The following is a 21,247-nucleotide window of genomic DNA, read 5'->3' as shown; positions in this document are numbered from 1 at the left end:
TTGCTTGACCAATGTGTAGTTCCGGGTAAGGGGACGCCCGCCCGTGAACCATGCATGTGAAACTGTCTGCTAACATGGTTGTGTGGCATGTGAACAGGTGGTAAGTATTACCCAATCTAGGCTCAAATAGCCCTTAGGACTTATCCAATATTTATAAGTGAGTGCGTTCCCACTTCATTAAAGTTTGGGCGCCCAAAAGTCACTTTTAAATTATGACCGCTTCCAAGTTCACACTCACTGAAGTCCCGAGGCGGACAAGACTCAATGTCCAGGACCTGATCCTCCCTTTTTACTCATAAATGGGCATCTCCCCATGTCCCTTCACCTGATTGGACCCCAATTCACTTACTTATTAAGAGAAAATTCGTGATTTCTCTTCATGAGGATTTTTGGAGGCTAAAAACTCTGTTTTTCCACCATTTCTCTCCATTTCCAAGCTCTCCATAGCCATACCCAGCTTGCTAGGGTGTTTTCCAAGCTTCCAAGAGTGTTTCCAAGTGCTAATCACTCTCCTACTCACTCCCAAGGACTGAAATTCAGCAAAACAGCTCTCATTTTTGCTGTAATTTCTGGTCTTTTTGCTGAAAATCCTAATTTCAGCCTTCCTTTCTCAAGTTGAACCATAGGGGAAGCTTTCCCAGGGTTCCCTTCATCCTCTTGAAGACTTTTGTCGCGAAGGATTGCGGCAAATCGAAGATATCAACACTTCTAAAGCTTCCAATGCGAAGGCTTCCACTTGCAACAACTTCTATGAAGACTGGTACGTTAATTGGACAATGTGTTGTCATTACTTATTCAGTAGAAGGGCAGGACTCCTTGCTTAGCCGCCCTGTGTAGTATTTCTCTTGTCCTATGTGCTCTTGAAGATGTCACTACCTTGCTTGGTAGAACATAGAGCCAATGGTAGAGAATATGGGCACTGAAGTCGGGCCGGGCATCAAGGCAGCTCCTTGGTGATCTACATCGACATACCATTGTTTTCTAAATGCTGAATTTCATATGCATTGGCATGGAGGATTTGGCAATGGATGCCCGTGAAGCTATGTATTGAATTTCTCCAATAGTAATACAATTTACTCAAGGGAGGGGTCGGCCGTTCCTCTCTTATCAATTTAGCAATTTACTTCTTGTATTTGAGCAAGTGTCCTTCAAATCTTAGTGTATTTAAGTGTATTGATTAGCATTGTGTTCAACCAAGTTACATTGGTATCAGAGCATACGGTTCTCTTTCACTTCTATCGTGAGAGACGATCACCGTGAACACTAGCTATCTCTACACTTAGAACATTATGGACAGCCATACAATGAATGTTGGAGATGCTAATACAAGAGGCAGGGACAATGAAATGCATGCCTCCAATGCTTTACAGGATGAGCAAACTCATGTGGTGCACAATAGGGAACATGAATATGTGGGACAGCCGTCCCGTGGCAAAGAGAAGATGCAAGAAGAAGAGTCCATAGTCTTGAGGGCTGAACTTACTCGTATGCAGGCTCTTCTCCATGCACAACAAGAAGAATTGAATCTCTATCGCCGCGAGGATCCATTGGTACATGATCGTTTGAAGGCCAAGAAAGCTGAATCTTATATGGATTATGCAATGGCAATGATTGCTCAAGAGTTGCGCATGCAACCGAGGGATGCAGCACGTGCATACTTGGCTCGTACCGAGGATGCCTATGCAGAAAAGGCAACCATCCCACATGTCTTGGAATCCCCACTGGTGCCCGAACAAGAACTTATGTCTAAGAGGATAAATCTCCATGCTATGGGAGAGGAACAATCAGTGACTTCACGCCATGCAAGAATACCTCATGTAGCCCGTGAAGGATACAATGTTTTTTTTTTCCCGAGAAAAGATCCTTTCATTAGTTATATAAAAAACGCCCGTAGGGCTACAAAAGATCTCTCCTGCTCATAAGAGAGACAGAGCAGTGAATACAGCATGGCAGCCCGGGAGACTCTCCCTAGGTACTGCAAAATACAAGCATCAGTACAAAGAACAAAGAGGCTAAATCATACAATAGGGGGGGAGAAGAGCCAAACAGGTGGCCTGTAGTGCCAACGGGGGGATCCCGTGTGTAAGGTGTAGAGAGGGCCACAGCGCCAAGTGGTGTGAAAGGCCTGGCGCCATAAGATCGCCTCATCCGAGTCTCCCCGGATGCGGTCGTACTGTCCTCGCAGGGTGTGGATCAACTCCTGCCAAATCCCCCGTACAGTCTCCGCTGGTGGCTCCAATCTCCCCTCAAAGGCCGTAAAGCACCGGGCCCTCCAGGTGAACCAGATGGTGAGGCTGCTGAGGAGCTCCCATCGTAAATCCCTCTCCTGTGTCTGAAACCGATCCCGTCAAGTGGGAAAGACTCCGTTGGACACCCACACGCTTAATAGCACAACTTTAAAACCACAAATATGAAATGGACAACTTAAAACAACTTGAAATTTAAATGAAATGAAATGGAAAGATGGACACCAGCACTGGGGCCGGAACGGGCCGACCCCCCTCCTCAATATATGATATATTTATTGGGAGTATTTAATAAATACAATGCTCCATGGGTTCCAAGAACCAGATAATGTCCATGTACATATGAAAACAGTACCAAACAAATAGGCTCGAATTTCGATGTAGAAGCTCGAAGCAGAACGACCACTAGTGTGGTCCAATCGCTACGGTCCTGTGCTTTCACTGGACTCCGCGGAGAGCGCCTCACTGGTGTTCCGAGACCACGCACAAACAGGCGCTCTCGTACTAACGCCTGGCTCTCCCGATCTCAGTACCTTTGGACCGAGGTTCGCCAATATAGCTTGGACAACCCGGCACCGAACGGGTGTTGGCCGAGCGGGATGAATCCCTTTATCAGATTTAAACATAAAATACTTTACTCAAATCTGAAAATCACTTACTTGTAGATGGTTGATAGAAAACCAATACTTGTGGAATAATGAAGCCACCCAAGAGATGCGAAGTCCCCTTGATGAAGACTCAGTCGCCTCGTGGTGAACCACCAAGGCAAGTACCACCGCAAGAAAATCCACAGCCGCCTGCTGTGAGAGAAGAAGTATCCACTTGCAAGAGCGGAGAGGGACCTGGCTACTGTGTGGGGAGAAAGAGCAGCTTGCTGGAGTTAGAGTACACAACCTCTTGCCTTATTGGAGATGGAGTGCACAGTCACTTGCAGAAATTCATGTGCAGCCAGGAGTTTGCATGGACAGTAGAAAAGCATGAATAGTAGCCAGTCGCCTGCAAGGGAGCATGGGGAGATGCAACCAGTAGAAGATGGGCAGCCTGCAGGTACTGTCGCTTGGCTGTAGCCTGAAAAGGAGATACGCCTGGAGGAGCAGCCGGCTGTAGCAGAGCCTTCACGTGGTAGCAGCCGCTTGTCAGCAGCCATTTTATGCTTATCCTGAGATCTTGCAATGGCTATCCGCACCTGACCAAAGGCAACATCCAAGTCACGAACATATTCATCAGCTGCAAAAATCTCATCCTTTGTACGAAGGATGGGTGGCAAGACCACTCTGCCATAAATAATCTCAAACGGAGCCTTTCCTGTGGAAGCATGGATCGTATTGTTGTAGGCAAACTCAACAAGTGGAAGATACTTCTCCCATGCACTCTTTTGATCTGCCACATAACATTTCAATAAATCCAACACGGCCGAATTTGCAGCTTCACTTTGGCCATCCGTTTGGGGATGATAAGCTGATGAAAACTCAAGTTTAGTACCCATATTATCAAACAAAGCCCTCCAAAATAGGCTTGTAGTCCTGGGATCTCTATCCCCAACAATGGATTTAGGCATACCATGATGCTTGAAAATATTAGCAAGAAAAAGCTTTACCATATGATCAGCTTTAATGGTTTTCTTGACGGGCAAGAAGTGAGCTTGCTTGCTAAACCTGTCCACAATAGTCCAAATAGCATCATTCCCATGCTGGGATCTAGGCAAATCCATAATAAAATCCATCGTGATACTTTCCCAAGGTTGCGAGGGAATAGGCAATGGCTGAAGCAAACCTGGAGGCTTTTGCCTATCAAATTTCACCTTTTGGCAAGTGATACATGCACGCACATAAGCCTCAATGTCTTTACGCATGCTTGGCCAAAAGAAATACCTCTGAATCATGCGAGTAGTAGGCATAATACCTCGATGACCAGCATATGGTGGAGCGTGACATTCGTCCATAACCTTTGGATGCAAATCCTTCACCACACATAGGCAATTATCCTTCATAAGATAACCCTCGTTGATAACATAAGAGGCATGTGAATGACCAGCCATCAAATCAGTCCATATATGGCAAAAACCAGCATCCAAATGATACAAATCTCTCATAGCAGATAGATCTCCATGAGAGGCCACTGAGATTGCAGCAACATAAGGCCTCCTAGATAGTGCATGGGCCACCACATTTTTCTTTCCTGGGGTATGCACAATCTGAAAATGAAACATGGAAAGAAAATTTGCCATTCTCATCTGCTTCTCTGAAAGCTTGGTTTGAGATAGAAAGTATCTCAAGCTTTGATGATCTGTCTTGACTACAAATTCAGCCCCAAGAAGGTAGTGTTTCCAAATCTTTAAGGCGTGAATTACAGCCAAGAGCTCTTTCTCATAGATATCCATATGAAGCTCAGCATCATGCAAACGACGGCTCTCGTATGCAACTGCATGCCCTTCTTGATTTAGGACAGCTCCTATGCAATCACCACAAGCGTCACATTCAACCACGAATGACTTGTGCAAGTCAGGAACAATCAATACTGGACCACATATGATCGCATGCTTGAGCTGCAAGAAAGCATCCTGTTCCTTTGAAGTCCATTTGAAAGCAGTTTTCTTCTTCGTGAGATCATGTAGAGGAGTGGCAATCATAGCAAAATGCCTTATGAAACGCCTGTAGTACGAACATAATCCCAGAAAACTACGTACTTGATGTACGTTTTGCAATTCAGGCCAATTCCGAATGGTCTCTATCTTTGCAGGATCCATTGTAACTCCATCCTTGGATACAATATGTCCCAGATAATGAATCTCTGAAAGGAAAAACTCACTTTTCTTTGCATTGACGAAAAGTTTATGCTTCCGCAACTCTTCGAACACTGTGACCAAATGAGTTCTGTGTTCCTGTTCATTCTTGGAGAAAACCAAGATATCATCAAAGAAGACTCCTGTAAACTTGCGATGGGGTCGGAATATCCTATCCATCATACGATTAAAAGTAGCAGGAGCATTGGTGAGACCAAAAGGCATTACCAAGAATTCATATAATCTGAAGGCTGTCCTGAATGCAGTCTTATGGACATCTTGTGGCACCACGCGTATCTGGTGATAACCACTCTTCAAATCAAGTCTGCTAAAGCAAGCTAAGCCATCAAGCTTATCCAAGATATCATCAATACGTGGAATAGGAAATCTGTTCTTGATGGTAAGCTTGTTCAAAGCTCTATAGTCCACACACATACGGAATGATCCGTCCTTCTTTTGAACAAGAAGCACAGGATTGCAGTAAGGTGAGGAACTGGGCTGAACCAAACCTTTTTCTAAAAGCTCGTTTACCTGCTTCATGATTTCTTCTTTTTGTGCGGCACTCACTCGGTATGCGGGTTTGTTAGGTGGAGAACTACCTGGCACAAGATCTATGCGGTGATCTTCGGGCCTTTGGGGAGGTAATTCACCTGGCAACGAGTCAGCAAAACAGTCGTTGAATGCATTAAGAAAATTCAGCCTATCATTAGACATAGCATCCACATTTTGATGATTTGGCACAAGACTATCACGCACAAAAACCAAGTACGCTGAAAGACTCTTTTTCATTGCTTTATTAATTTGGATGTGTGATACAACTGGGATAGAATCCCCTTCTTTGCCAGCATCAATAAAATGCCTTTATGCATAAAAGAAATCATATTGGACTTGTAATCTCTGCGGGGCTCAAGCCTATGGTGCCACGGCTTGCCCAACAATACATCACATCCATTCAGTGGAGCAACTAAGAAATGCTCATTATCAAGGTAGCCCTGAATATGGATACGCAACTTCCCAATCAAAGGGGTAACCTGCACCTCTTTACCAATAAATGCAGCTTCGGCTTCAATCTGAGGTCCCATGTTTTCAACCTCAATACCCAATGCAGCTGCCATTTGCATAGAGATGAAATTGTCAGTTGCACAGTCATCAAACATGAAGAGTGCGGGCTGATCCTTGATTTGCCCCCAAGCCTTGCAAACCATTCGCTCTTTTGCATCATGACCTGTATTTCCTTGCACATCAGAAACTGCATGAACATTTGCTTTGGTGTGCTTGTCCTCGTGCTTTGGTTTGCGATCTGGGCATTGTCGGAACATGTGGTCTTTGCTACCACAAGAAAAGCATTTTCCATCCTTGACATATTGCTCTCTTTGCTCTGGGGTTAATCCAAATTTGTTCTTTCTTGGGCTCTGTTCTTTAGATGTGTTATTTTCAGCTTTACCACCCTTGTAAGGCTCCCGGAAGTTCTTTTTAGGTGGCTGTCCACCCTTTTGCTGATTTGGGACAGCCTTGTCCTTCCCCTTGGAACCTCCTTGATCCTGTTTAATCTTGAGTACCAATTGCTCTGTAGCAAGAGCAGAAGCTGTGAGTTGTTGCAACGTATGTTTCGGGTGCAATTCAATACCCGATCTATATGCTGGTTGCAGTCCAGAACGAAACTTCCTCTTTCTTTCATCCTCTGTGATTTGCATGAAGGGAGTTACTTCCAGCAACACTTTCCAGAATTTATTAACATACTGTTGCACACTCTCATTATCTTTTTGCTCCAACCTGTCCCACTTTTGAGTGAGAGTTTGCTCTGCATTGGGTGGCAAGAACTGAGCATAAAATCTATCCTTGAATTTCTTCCAAGTAGAAATGGGATCCTTGGTGATCTTTTCAGTGATCCACCAATGGGCAGCAGTCCCTTTCAAAAACATGCTAGCATGGCGCACCTTCGATTTTTCTGTAAAGTCCTCATCGCTAAAAGCAATGTTGAACTGTGCCACAAATGCTAACACCTTAGAAGCATCATGTTCACCATGAAAGACATCAAATTTGACAGATTTATCACCTGCTTTGAATTCCTTGAGCTTCCTGGCATGAGGCTCATGGTCCTCTCTTTTTCTTTTCCCCTTATCCAACGAGGTAGCCCTGTCTGCATGGGCTCCATGGGCCGTCATAGAAGCTTCATGGGGCACGGTGGCATGTGCTCCACGAACTCGAAACTCAGATGCATGTGACTTACCTACATATGGCATGGTCTCTCCATGAGACAACTCAGAAGGCAAAATTTTTCTGGAGGTAGACCTGTCACCATGAGATACATATCTTGCATGCATGTGACTTTCGTGCCCTCCATGAGCACTGGCATATATATATCTGTCAGGCTTAGTGCCTTGGGGAGAGGATGCATGTCGAGAGGTGACAGTCACCTCTTCCTTTTGCATAAAAGATTTCAGCCTTTGGGATGCGGGATCTCCATGCTTCAAACGAGGTGGATTTCTGAATTTCAGCTCTCCGTCATCCCCCTCTTTGATATCACCTTTGCGAAGGAGATAGGCAAGTGCCAACTCCCTTGGTTTCTTGCCCACTTCACGAGCCATTGATTCAAAAGTTACATCAACCATAGCATCAACCTTCCTGGCTTCAATAGCACTTTGCAGATGGGGATCTTCATGCAAAAACTTTAACTCTTGCTCTTGAGCCTGCAAAAGTTTTCTCATATGTTCCATTTCAGCCCTCATAGCATCAGGCTCTTGTTCAAGCATAACTGTCTTTCCTGGAGACAGTTGACCCTTGGATTCACTATCCATAACCCTTTCAAGGGGCTTGTGTCTACCACGCAGGGCATCAGACCCACGAGAAGCACTAGATGGACCCCTCGAATTTGGCACTTCCAAAGGGTTGCCTTGGCTGTCCATTGTGTTTAAAGTTTGCTAAAAGCGGGATGTCCAGTACACAGGTTCGTTTCCCCACTAGGAAGAGGGAAACAATATTTATTGGGAGTATTTAATAAATACAATGCTCCATGGGTTCCAAGAACCAGATAATGTCCATGTACATATGAAAACAGTACCAAACAAATAGGCTCGAATTTCGATGTAGAAGCTCGAAGCAGAACGACCACTAGTGTGGTCCAATCGCTACGGTCCTGTGCTTTCACTGGACTCCGCGGAGAGCGCCTCACTGGTGTTCCGAGACCACGCACAAACAGGCGCTCTCGTACTAACGCCTGGCTCTCCCGATCTCAGCACCTTTGGACCGAGGTTCGCCAATATAGCTTGGACAACCCGGCACCGAACGGGTGTTGGCCGAGCGGGATGAATCCCTTTATCAGATTTAAACATAAAATACTTTACTCAAATCTGAAAATCACTTACTTGTAGATGGTTGATAGAAAACCAATACTCGTGGAAAGAGCAGCTTGCTGGAGTTAGAGTACACAACCTCTCGCCTTATTGGAGATGGAGTGCGCAGTCACTTGCAGAAATTCATGTGCAGCCAGGAGTTTGCATGGACAGTAGAAAAGCATGAATAGTAGCCAGTCGCCTGCAAGGGAGCATGGGGAGATGCAACCGGTAGAAGATGGGCAGCCTGCAGGTACTGTCGCCTGGCTGTAGCCTGAAAAGGAGATACGCCTGGAGGAGCAGCCGGCTGTAGCAGAGCCTTCAGGTGGTAGCAGCCGCCTTTGTGTAGGCAAAACAGCCTTCAGGAAAACAGGCGCAGCTTGCTGTAAACAAGGCGCAGAGCCTGTTGAAGGTGGCCCAAAACTGTGTGTAGAAGAAGAAAAACAGCGCAGCCTTCAAGTTTGCAGCCGCCTGTAGGAGTAGAAAAATAGGGTAGTCTGCTGGTGAAAAATGCGCAGCCTGCAGAGCCAAGAGAGTCGCCTGCAGAGGGCAGCGTAGCTGTCTGTATGAAGGTGGCCGCCTACAGTAGTTCTGATCTGTGTGTAGCACACCTGCAGTCAGTGCTAGCCGCCTGTAGAGGAGGCGGCGCAGCCAGCAGAGGGTACAGAAAACAGCCGCCTTCAAGAAAACATGCGCCGCTTGTAGAGATGGTAAGCGATGATGATTTTACGCTTGAAGGAGGGAGTCCTTTTTAATAAATTAATGTGGAGTTTTACTTTGGTGATACCCACGCATGCATGTGGGGGAACTAGTGGGGGTAGGTGACCATGCCCACCCCCACACTCACTTAAAAGTGGGGCTCCCCACCTTGGCCCCTAAGTGGGTGCCCAAAGGGGGTGCCCACTTTTAAATAAATGTGAACACCTAACCTTATAAATTAAAGGGTTAGAATATAAAAATTAAAACAACAAGTGCGACATACTTACCACCTGTTCACATGCACCAAAACTCGTCAGAATACACGGCAGACTTCACGACTCATTGGCAGGCGTCCCCGCTCAGTAAGTAACACGTCAAGCAGGCAAACACACAAATACATGTCATGCGAAAACAGTTTCAAACATGCAAAATATGTGTGCATGTGCAAATAGTAACATGGACATATCTCCCGTTCATGGAACAAGTACAAAATATCTGTCGGCACAAAACTGGCACGACATAAAAACACAAAAGCCTGGTCTTCCTATGGAGTGACAGTCCCATAGGTAAGACACAGTTCCAGGCACGAGTCTCCCTATGGTGTGACAATCCCATAGGCAAAACACGGCACGAATACTGGCTCTTCCATGGCGTGACAATCCCATGGGTCGAGCACAGTCCAGGTCATACACGAGTGGCACTGATCTGGCTCCCGTCCATACGACACCATCCTGCTAACACACGGGTGGCACCAGTCTGGCTCCCGTCCATGTCAGCAAAATACTGGCCTCTTCACATGAGACACTGGCCTGGCCTCAAGTGAACGAGACGCAAAAACTGGAGATGGACCAAATGGTCGGCCAATTGGTGACAGTGTCCAGCTGGCGGACGAGAAATCCGGTGCCGGAACCAGGCGAGGCTGGCCCCTAATAAATCTGATGGCCTGACTGCCCTGCTCCATCTCAGAGCCCATAGCAGGCCCTGACGAAGTCACCAAGCAACGGCACCCCACGTAAACATATCCTCTGGAGAGAGGGGGGCCAGAATACGCAGCATCCGCAGCCAAATCTGCTGCGCCTGAGGGCAATCCCAAAGGCAATGTCTCTGTGTCTCCATAGGGTGGCCGCATCGGACGCAGGCCGCCGGAAGACCGCTGTAAACAAGCCAAGTGCCAACTGCTGAGCCCCTGTGGGCGACCAGCCACCACTGAAAAGTCGAGATCCTGCGGGCTTGTCGACTAGCCCAGAGCCGAGCCCAAAAATCCTCCAGGAACTCCTGTGAGAGTCCCTGTAGTAGTCGCCAATGCCCCGCTGCCGCTGGAGAGACCGTCCTCCTCACCGTCAAAATATGCCGCCCCAGCCGAACAGTATACTGGAAAAAGGTGATCTCTGTGGCCTCAAGGGATGCATAAGGATCATGCCACTCGTACTCCCCGGGGTCCCACTGTAGCCGGGCCAAGGGGCGCGCTGCATATGCCCATATGCGCCAATCCGGGAGCACATCAGCAGGGTCGGGGTCAATATGCCACTTCCGAGAAGCGGCGGCCACTACCCGAATCCTCTGAAAGGTGCACTCTGCAACCAAAGGCGACTCCACCTCCACTCTCTGGAGTCTGCCCTCATCCTGAATCTCATAGTATAGGCAACTGCCATCCTCAGTGCAAGCTCTGACAGCAATCAGGATCTCCAACTGTGTAAAGGCTCCCATCCACCGTGGGGCCACTGGCTCGAGGCGTGAACCACTCCTCTGTGAGTGCCTCCTGAATATCATCCCTCATAATCAAACCCCCTCTGAAGTGACTCAGCCTCTCCACCTGGATCTCCTCTGGTAGACTGCAAAAGGCCTGCCAGTCTCCAAAACTACGAGCTGGGCCTGTCGCTAAAGGCCCCCAGGCTAGCCGAGGCCGAGAACCCAGCATATGACCCTGCTCTATGCGAACCGCTCGGCTCCAGATGAGCGGCTGTCTGGCCCGCTCCTCAACACAGGAAGGAGGTCGCTGAGAGAGCCCCGGTCTCAGCAGCTCCCAAGCTCTCAGGATACTCAAAGCAAATCTGTCCTCCCATCCTCTACTAAGGCCGGTCCTCCTCATCTCTATAAAGATCCAGCGAATCTCTGGTGCCCAAGTGCCCCCTGCTGGGGGCGCCCGAGCCTGCAGCCGCTGCAAGAGGAGCTCTTTCCAAGGCTCAGCGCCTGGAAGCAACCCCCGAACGATAAGCTTTCCCAATAAAGCTCTACTCTGATCGACTGGATCTATAATGCCCAAACCTCCCTGAGCCAGCAGAAGTGTAATAACTGCCCATGCAACCTTTGCCCGAGCTGGCTGACCGTCCCGCCCAGACCACAGAAAGTTCCTGATCAGCCTCTATACCTGGCTGATGCAAGAGCTCGAGAAGATCCAGCAAGACGTAATGTACCACATGGTTGCTAACAGCGCCTGATTTGCCACCACCCTCCTCCCAGCCAAGGATAGTCGAGCTGTACTCCAATACAAAAGCTTCTTCCGAATGCTCAGAAGAAGCGGGGCAATCTGCTGCTCAGGTGACAAATCTAGGCCAATCTGGCATCCCAAATACCGCACTGCTGTGCCTGGAGGAATCCATCTAAAACCCGGGTCCGGGCTCCATGCCGGAGTGGGAGCACTACTGATCCAAAAGGCCACTGTCTTGCGCCAATTGATCAATGCTCCCGAAGCTGCACTAAAAACCTGGAGCGACTGCTCTACCCGAAGAAGATTGGCCTCTTGGCCATGCAAAAATAAGCCCGTGTTGTCTGCAAACTCAGCATCAAGCAGGTCCTCCCCCCGGACTGGGAGCTGAAGTCCTCTCAAACCAACCTCCTCTGCCGTCAAATACATGCTCATAGCCTCCGCAAAGAAGAGAAAAAGAAAAGGGGCGAGGGGACACCCCTGACGGACTGATCTGGTCAGCTCAAAACTCGGCCCCCGTCCTCCTGCAATCAACACCTGGCTGCGAGCTGTGGAATACAGAGCCGCCACCCCTCTGATCCATCCTGGCTCAAAGCCCAGGCGAAGCATAGTGCCCTCTAAGAAACCCCAATCAACTCTATCGTATGCCTTCTCAAAATCGAGAAGCATCACGACCAAGTCCTCGCCAAGAAATCTAGCTCGGGCCGTCACCTCCCAGAAAGTAAAGATGTTGTCAAGGATACTGCGCTCCTTGACAAATCCTGTCTGAGTAGCATGAATCAACTCCCCCAGGAACGGCTGGATCCTCAAACTCAAGGCCTTTGCTAAGACCTTGTAGACAGTATTGAGGATCGTAATAGACCTCCAATGCCAATATCATCTAATACTCCCTCCCCCTTGGGGATAAGATAGATCAAGCCCTCTGAAAAGCTCTGCGGCATCACCCCAGTGTCCAAAACATGCTGAAAGCCCCTACGGAGGCCTGGCCCCAAAAGGTCCCAATAGCGCATAAAAAAGGCCGGCGTCAGTCCGTCCTCCCCTGGGCAACTATGTCGCGGCAGGACCCTCAAGGCCTCGGCAAGCTCAATCTCTGACAGAGGCACACCTAGAACTGTACGCATACGGTCTGTGACCCTCCTCTGCACATGGGCCCACACAGTCTGTCTGCAAACATCTCGATCCTTAGTGGCTGGCTCCGCTGAAAGCAGGTCTCTATAGAATGCAGTGGCAATGGCTGATCTCCCCGAGCTCAGTAGCTACCGATCCATCCGGTCTACCAAGCTGGCGGACTCCTGCTCGCGCATGACGGGGCCCAATGATCTCAAAAAACTCTCCAGTCACTCTATCACCAAGCTGCGTCCACTTAGAGGCCTGACGACGATAGTAAAACTCATGTCTCTACTCCTCTACCTCTCGAACCTCCTGGCGTGCCTGGCTCAACTGGGACGCCACCCACTCACATGCATGCTGCTGCTCTTGAAGGCGCTGTAGCGAAGCAAGGCTGCGTCTCAGCCGATGCTCCCGCTCGCGAATCTCTCCAAGCCGTGTCAAAGCTGCAGCGTGCAGAAAAGAGCTAAGATCGATGAGTCCCTGGGCACACTGGCCCACTGCATCCTGGTCAGAGCACTGACTATCATGCCAGATCCTCTCAATGTCCTCAGCGAGACTGGGATCTGTAAGTACCCTCTCTGGGATCCAAGCTGGGCTCCCGTGTCCTCTCCTCCAATGTCAAGATAACTGGCGCATGATCTGAAAATGAGGTGCCAGCGAGAATGCCGACGGAGCCCCCTCGCTCCCCTAACCAGTCGCCCACATAAAAGCGATCAATCCGTGATAGATTAGTCCCTCCCTGCCGGCGATCCGACCGAGAGAAACTAAGACTGTCCTGAGACCGGGAGAAAGCCCCATGCTGCCATGCATCAGTGATCCTCAGTGACATGCAAAACCGGTCCCAAGCTGCAAGCTCCATGCCGTGCACTGTAACATGACTGCCTCCCACCCTATCTGCCGGGTCCTCAAGCATGTTGAAGTCTCCCCCGACACACCAATGTGCGGCCTCTGACAATGCATCCGTAACCTGGGTCCAGAACTCTGCTCACCTTGGCCACCCTTTTATAGGCTCTTGACCGGTCATCAGGCGTCCACACTTGGGCGCCCGCCCGTCCATACTTGGGTGCCCGCCCATTAGTTTATCCCTAACACAACTCGTCAATCAGCCTGCCTAGTACCAAGCTTCCCCAAGCCTCGAAACTAGTCTTGCGTGCGTATAGCACACGGTAAATACACACTGTGCACATGACAGGGGGGATGTCGCCATTTGGCCACCCGAATGGTTCACTCTTGCTTTCACACTATGTGCATATTGGATTGGTGTCCATGGCTTATGGAATGTGCCTATGCATGTGATTGACAGGTGTCATGCTGTATAGTTGGATATGATATTCCGCTGGGACTTGACGTTATCATACCCGGAATATCTGGAGGACTTGGCTTTCCACTGGGACTTGTGCCTTTGTGTACATGCCCGGAAACGCCTGGAGGATTGGCTTTCCACTGGGTCTGGTATCGCATATACTTGCCTGGAAACGCCTGATCTTATATGGTTTCATGAACGGAAATTGCTCATGCCAATGCTGCATTGCATAGCATCTTTATGTGCTTGCTTGCAATTGAAATTGCATGCTTTTTTCATGCTTGCTTGACCAATGTGTAGTTCCAGGTAAGGGGACGCCCGCTCGTGAACCGTGCGTGTGAAACTGTCTGCTCTGACATGGTTGTGTGGCATGGGAACACGTGGTAAGTATTACCCAATCTAGGCTCAAATAGCCCTTAGGACTTAGCCAATATTATAATTGAGTGCGTTCCCACTTCATTAAAGTTTGGGCGCCCAAAAGTCACTTATAAATTATGACCGCTTCCAAGTTCACACTCACTGAAGTCCCGAGGTGGACAAGACTCAATGTCCAGGACCTGATCCTCCCTTTTTACTCATAAATGGGCATCTCCCCATGTCCCTTCACCTGATTGGACCCCAATTCACTTACTTATTAAGAGAAAATTCGTGTTTTCTCTTCATGAGGATTTTTGGAGGCTAAAAACTCTGTTTTTCCACCATTTCTCTCCATTTCCAAGCTCTCCATAGCCATACCCAACTTGCTAGGGTGTTTTCCAAGCTTCCAAGAGTGTTTCCAAGTGCTAATCACTCTCCTACTCACTCCCAAGGACTGAAATTCAGCAAAACAGCTCTCATTTTTGCTGTAATTTCTGGTCTTTTTGCTGAAAATCCTAATTTCAGCCTTCCTTTCTCAAGTTGACCCATAGGGGAAGCTTTCCCAGGGTTCCCTTCATCCTCTTGAAGACTTTTGTTGCGAAGGATTACGGCAAATCGAAGATATCAACACTTCTAAAGCTTCCAATGCGAAGGCTTCCGCTTGCAACAACTTCTATGAAGACTGGTAAGCTAATTGGACAATGTGTTGTCATTACTTATTCAGTAGAAGGGCAGGACTCCTTGCTTAGCCGCCCTGTGTAGTATTTCTCTTGTCCTATGTGCTCTTGAAGATGTCGCTACCTTGCTTGGTAGAACATAGAGCCAATGGTAGAGAATATGGGCACTGAAGTCGGGCCGTGCATCCAGGCAGCTCCTTGGTGATCTACATCGACATACCATTGTTTTCTAAATGCTGAATTTCATATGCATTGGCATGGAGGATTTGGCAATGGATGCCCGTGAAGCTATGTATTGAATTTCTCCAATAGTAATACAATTTACTCAAGGGAGGGGTCGGCCGTTCCGGCTCATTGTGTGTCTCTTGTCAATTCAGCAATTTACTTCTTGTATTTGAGCAAGTGTCCTTCAAATCTTAGTGTATTTAAGTGTATTGATTAGCATTGTGTTCAACCAAGTTACACAAGACATGCCAAGAAGGATTGTACCGAATGGCAAGCGGAAAAACGCAAACAACCAGCCTCTACAGTGGCTACTGCCACAGCTGTACCACCCCCGCCCTCAACCACCAATGCTATTCAACTTTTCCCCACTTTGAATGTGGTACCCGCAGTGGTATTCGATGATAAGTAGGAGGGCGGAGTTGAGGAGCGTCAGAAAGGTCATATTCGAGCTTATGGCACAGCGAAGGAGCAACAATTTGTTGTTCTCTTCGACATGGGCAGTTCAGAAGATGCCATCTCTCCGCAGTTGGCGATCAAGATGGAATGTGCCCTTGTGCCGTATCATTTGGACATGGACGGGTTCCTTCTGGCCTACATACCCATATTTCCCAGAAAGCTCAATAGTTTGCCTTCACAGTCTAGAATGCTCAACTTTAGAGGGATTTCATTGTCTCGCCCCTTCTCAAGTGCAACATGATCCTTGGCATTCAGTGGTTCCGCCAATACGCGCCCATTCCTCATTGGAGGCAGGACACCTTCACTATCATCGAAGGTTTGCTTGAGCCTACTATCATTCGCGCATGGATTGGAGCATTCAAGGTATTCCATTTATTTCCCACCTTCAGTGTGCGATGATCTATATCCGCCCATGGTAGATAGCGACATGACTCCATTAGAGCCACAAATGATAGGCCTCCTCCAGCAATTTCAAGACATCATGTTGAGGGGTGATCCTCCACCAAGACCTCCCTCCCTACCTCCCTCCCTCTCGTCCTAAAGACCATCATATGGATTTGGTACCTGGAGCTGAGCCACCTAGTAAGTTTCCGTATAGTCTTTCAAAGGCGTTGGAAGCTAAGTTAGAGACGCAACTAGCACACCTGCGTAGGTCTGGTTTCATCAGACCTTCATCCTCTCCTTTTGCTACACCCATTCTTTTGTGCAGAAGAAAGATAAGACTGCACATCTCTCTGTGGATTACCGAACCTTGAACAAGTTGACAATCAAGAATAAGTTTCCCATGCCAAGGATAGAGTACATCCTTGAAAGACTCAATGATGCTAAGTACTTCACCAAGATCGACCTCAAAAGTGGCTATCATCAAATCAGAATTTTCGAGGCCAATATCCCAAAGACGGCCTTTCGAACAGAACAAGGCCATTATGAGTTTGTGGTCATGCTTTTTGTTTTGACCAATGCACCCGCAACATTCAACAAGATGATGTCACAAGTCTTCACCTTACTCATTGGTATATGTCTTCATTTTTTTGGACGACATTCTTATTTTTTCTACCACTGCAGAATAGCACGTGAAAGATGTGCAAAAGGTCTTGTAGCTTTTGCGAAACAACGAACTCTACATTAATGCAAAGAAGAGCATATTTGGAGTTCAAGAAGTTCAATACCTGGGCTATGTGATTGGTTCCGATGGAATTCACCTTGACCCTAAGAAGATCAAGGCAATCTCGATTGGGACGTTCCGAAGACAACCCAAGAGATACGTTCCTTCGTGGGCTTGTGCCAAGCGTATAGCTCACATATGGATCGGTTTTCAAACCTTGCAGCACCATTGATAGATTTGCTCAAGGGAGTGAAGACTAGAAGACAGAAAGTTTCAGTCATAGATAAGGCTTTGGAGGCATTCTTTTCTCTGCAAAAGGCGGCTTCCAAAGCACCAATCCTTAAAACTCGCATCATGGGACGATCCCATCGAAGTGATCACCAATGCCAGTAATCTCGCCATAGGAGCAGTTTTGCAACAGGAAGGCAGACCCGCGGCATATTACAGCAAAAAGTTAAATGATGCAGAAAAAATTTATTCTGTCTATGACAAAGTTGCTAGGAGTTATCACAGCCTTGAAACAGTGGAAACCTTTTCTTTATGGACGGGAATTCGCTGTGAAGACAGGCCACCAGGCCTTAAAGTGGTTGCAAACTATGCCAAGTGCCCAACGGAGTGATAAAACAACACCAGTGAAATCAGTTGTTCCAATAGTTTGGCGGAATGATTGAGTATGTACCAGGTAAGCACCACCCTGTAAGCAGACGCTCTGAGTCGCAAAGGTAGTATTCAAACAGTACAGGAGTCCACTATGTTGGAGATACAAGGAAAAAGATTTAGACAGCATGAAGATCCAATATATAGATTGTCCACAGTTGGAACTCCTTACAGTATGGCCCTTTATTAAGAACCGGGTCATTATACCATTCAGGACGGTTGGCTCTTTTACAAGGATCGACTTTGTGTTCTCAAGAAGAAAAGACCGGCACTCCTCCATGATGCCCATGATTCATTTGGTTATCATCGCAGGATCAACAGTACCTTGGAGAAGTTAGAAAGATCGTTTTACTGGCCGAAGATGCGTAGGGATGAGTACAACTATGTTTTCGCATGTTCCATATGTCAAAAAGTGAAAGTACCTCATACCAAACACACAGGGTTGCTTCAGCCATCGCCCGTTCCTGAGGGTCCGTTTCACGACATTTCAACGGATTTTGTTGAACCCCTTCCCCATCTACTGGATCTCAGAATACTCAGTGTATGACGATAGTTGATAGATTCAGTAAATTTTGTATGCTTATACCATGCAAGCAGACGACCACAAAGCAGAAGATATAGCCCGGCTTTTTGACATATGTTCCATATGTCAAAAAGTGAAAGTACCTCATACCAAACAGGCAAGGTTGCTTCAGCCATTGTCCGTTCCTGAGGGTCCGTTTCATGACATTTCGATAGATTTTGTTGGACCCCTTCCCCATCTACTGCATCTCAGAATACTCGGTGTATCACGATAGTTGACAGATTCAGTAAATTTCGTATGCTTATACCATGCAAGCAAACGGCCCACAACAGAAGATATAGCCCGGCTTTTTCTCTGACATTGGTATCCAGTTTGTGGTTTGCCATGGACCATTACTTCAAATCGAGATCCAAAGTTTGCATCTCACTTCTGGTGAGCTCTGTTCGACAACTTTGGTACCAAATTGCAATTGTCCAGTGCATTCCATCCCGAGACCGATGGCCAAACCGAGATTTACAATCATTTGGCTTTCGATGTGCTTTAAGCGTACTACCACAAAAGTCGAAGTGGGAGCTTCATCTCCCATTGGTACACACGATTCCCAATGACACTCACTCATCCAGTGTTGGTAGAACTCTGTGTACGAGGCTGCCTTTGGTCGAAGATTTTCATCCCTTCTCATAAGAATGATATCTCCTTCCTTGGAAGCCAACAAGACAACAGAAACTTTTTCCGCCATCATTGAGTCAGTCAAAGAGCGTCTTACCAAAGCTCAGGAGGCTTACACTAGACAGGCAAACAAGTCACGGAGAGATGTCAATTTCAAAGAAGGTGAATGGGTATATTTAAGGATCATGAAGCAAAGACTCAAGCAAGTGGGCAAGCACTGTCCAAAGTTGTCATTAAGAAGTTTTGGTCCTTTTCCCATCATCAAGAAGATAAGCGATGTCGCCATGCAACTCAGATTACCAACCAGTTGGACAATGCACGTCGTCTTCCAGGTCTCTTGGTGGTTAAAGCCTTATACTGGACCTTCATTGCAGAATGTTCCAGCAGAGCAGTAGCCAGAAATGGTTGATGAAGCAGACGTGATAAAGCTTGAGCAAATCCTTCTACATCGCTGGAAGCATGGTTCTAGACAATGTCTTCGCTGCTATGAACCTGCCGCCAACCTAAGCAGGAGGGAATGTCACGTGCACCCATGCACTGTGGTACACGGTGACAAACTGGCTCATCAACAGTGTAAGAATCATGTACAAAAGTAGTACCTTTTCGGATTTTTTGTCGTATGTTGTGACCCCTTTGTGAGCCCCAGTCCGAGACATGTCAGGCACGAGCTACGTAGGTCAGTCTCCCAGCCATAGAGGTCAGTGTCAGGACAATCCTCTAAACCCACTATGGAGAATTCAGCAAGTGTTTATCATATAGGTGCATGTAAAGGTCAACCATAGCAGTAGGATGCATTGTAGACATTCAGTTGCGCTCCATGTAGAAGGGGCCAACCCTAAGGCCAGCCCCAAGGCAGTCCCAAAGATGTGCAAGCCTTGCAAGGGGTGGCCAACACCCCTAGCCATGCATATAGGACCAGTCAACAACCTATTGGGGGGCTAAGAAGCAGTCGGCCAAGTCATGCAACAAGCCGACCAGCATTAAATACTAGTCGTGGGCTTTTCTTGCAGGCCGACAGCATCCTCAAGCAACCAACCAGCACCCACTAGCCATATAAAAAGGCAAGAACTGTTCAATCAGCAGGTAAAATCAGAGATTATCAAGCAAAGTCAAGCATGTATGCTTAGGCTCCAGCCTTTGCATACCGCCACTCTTGTGCTTTCAGCCCAAGGCAAAGAAGCTCGGTCTCTTCAAGAGTATTCAGCACACCAATCCTCAGTCTCGGCCCGGTGTACTCTCTCGAAGATAGCTTCACAATTGCCTACAACTTATGAATAGTTCTGCCCACATTTGCATGTGGTAAGGCACTCCTTGCTTCTTTCTTTCAAGGGATTGTTCAAGGTTTGACGACAAAGACTGCCCAATCAGCTGCTTGTTTTGAGGCCCACCTTGCCTTGAGACATCTTAGAGATTTGCAGCACCCTGCAAATCTAGGATTAGTGAAACCACGTTCACCAACCATAGGAGATAACAGACCCTAGAGATGGCACCAACCACAAGGCAGACACGCATCATGGGCATGTTCCATGTGGCATGGACAAATGGGGGGCTTACCATTGTAGCCCTCAAAAGACAAGTTTCTCTGCCACCTTTGTAAATCCGGTTGCTTTGACTGAGTGAGTTGGCAGCATTACGTGGCTTCGCAGAGATTTTCCAAATCCACTGTGTAACGGTTACGTATGCACTTTATATTTCATTTCTTTGTGACTTAGGTCATCTATGTTTTTGACCTCAAAGGCCATTTTGGCCCCTCTCTCTCTCTCTCTCTCTCTCTCTCTCACACACACACACATTTTGTCAAAGCTAATTTAAATGGGTATAGACATACATACAAAAATAAACATTCACATGCATACCTACACACATACATGCGCTTCATCAAATCTAATTCTATGATCGCTTAACTTTGATAAAGGGATTAAACAGAGTTGATTGCATACCGGTGAACCTCTGCAAGCTTTTGCTCGCAAATTGACGAGAACTTATTGAGAAATTGGACTGTGTGGATGATGTACACGTTAGCCTGTGGACCCTTCCACCTCAGCAACAGGACAGGACTTGACATTTAAAAAACGCAAAATCAAGCACAGAAGAATTTGACTTACAAGGAAGAGAGGCCTTTGATCTGCCAAGGGCTCGCCATCGAAATCGAAATCCATGGAGGCTTCGATATCCATGGAGCAGATAGACCTGTTTCACACGCTCGCGTGATGCTGGAACTTCCGTATGGTAGGGCCATATAAGAACACTCTTCGATCACTCCATCGTCCCTCCCGCTACATCAGCTACTTGTGCTTGAGTTCACATGGCATCTCACTTTTCACAGCCGCTGGAGGATTTGGAGGGGTAACACGTTTTCATCTCTTTGGTTGCCCACCACCCAATGCGTGGGAACAGCCTCTTAGGGTCTTGGGAGGGATATTTTGAAAAGCAAAAAGCTGACGTGTCTTATTGTGATAGTAGGCAAGGAAGCTTTCTTAGAGTCAGCCAAAATGCTTGAAAATTTCAAAGAAAACATCATGACAAATATCTGATTGAAAATTGAAAGAGTTGAAGAAAAACTAGTTTGTCGAAGGCTTGACTGGTATTTTGCACTAAGGTTGGCCCATAAGCAAGGAGAGCAAGAATACATGCACATCTAGATTTAGCACATCTAACGCATCATTAAAAACCATGATGGA

General features: G+C 47.3%; 1 protein-coding gene across 3 annotated transcripts in view; it reads right to left on the bottom strand.

The window, feature by feature from the left end:
- LOC147624198 (uncharacterized) overlaps positions 1 to 20,952 on the bottom strand; it is a 30,481-nt gene extending 9,529 nt beyond the window's left edge. For 2 of the 3 annotated variants that reach the window (XM_086819905.1, XM_086819906.1), the window contains exons 1-2: positions 20,672 to 20,952; positions 20,507 to 20,589 (exon numbers count right to left, since the gene is read on the bottom strand). In XM_086819905.1, coding sequence (XP_086676031.1) covers positions 20,507 to 20,589; positions 20,672 to 20,743 — 155 coding nt within the window. In that variant the 5' untranslated portion in view covers positions 20,744 to 20,952. The remainder of the gene's footprint in view (positions 1 to 20,506; positions 20,590 to 20,671) is intronic. The other variant, XM_086819904.1, reaches the window with a different exon arrangement.
- Between the last annotated feature and the right edge of the window lie 295 nt (positions 20,953 to 21,247).

The sequence above is a fragment of the Cibotium barometz genome, chromosome 25 (assembly GCF_041138505.1).
Source record: "Cibotium barometz isolate CiBa-2024 chromosome 25, ASM4113850v1, whole genome shotgun sequence".
Taxonomy (NCBI): Eukaryota; Viridiplantae; Streptophyta; class Polypodiopsida; order Cyatheales; family Cibotiaceae; genus Cibotium; species Cibotium barometz.
This window is presented reverse-complemented; position numbering and strand designations above follow the sequence as displayed.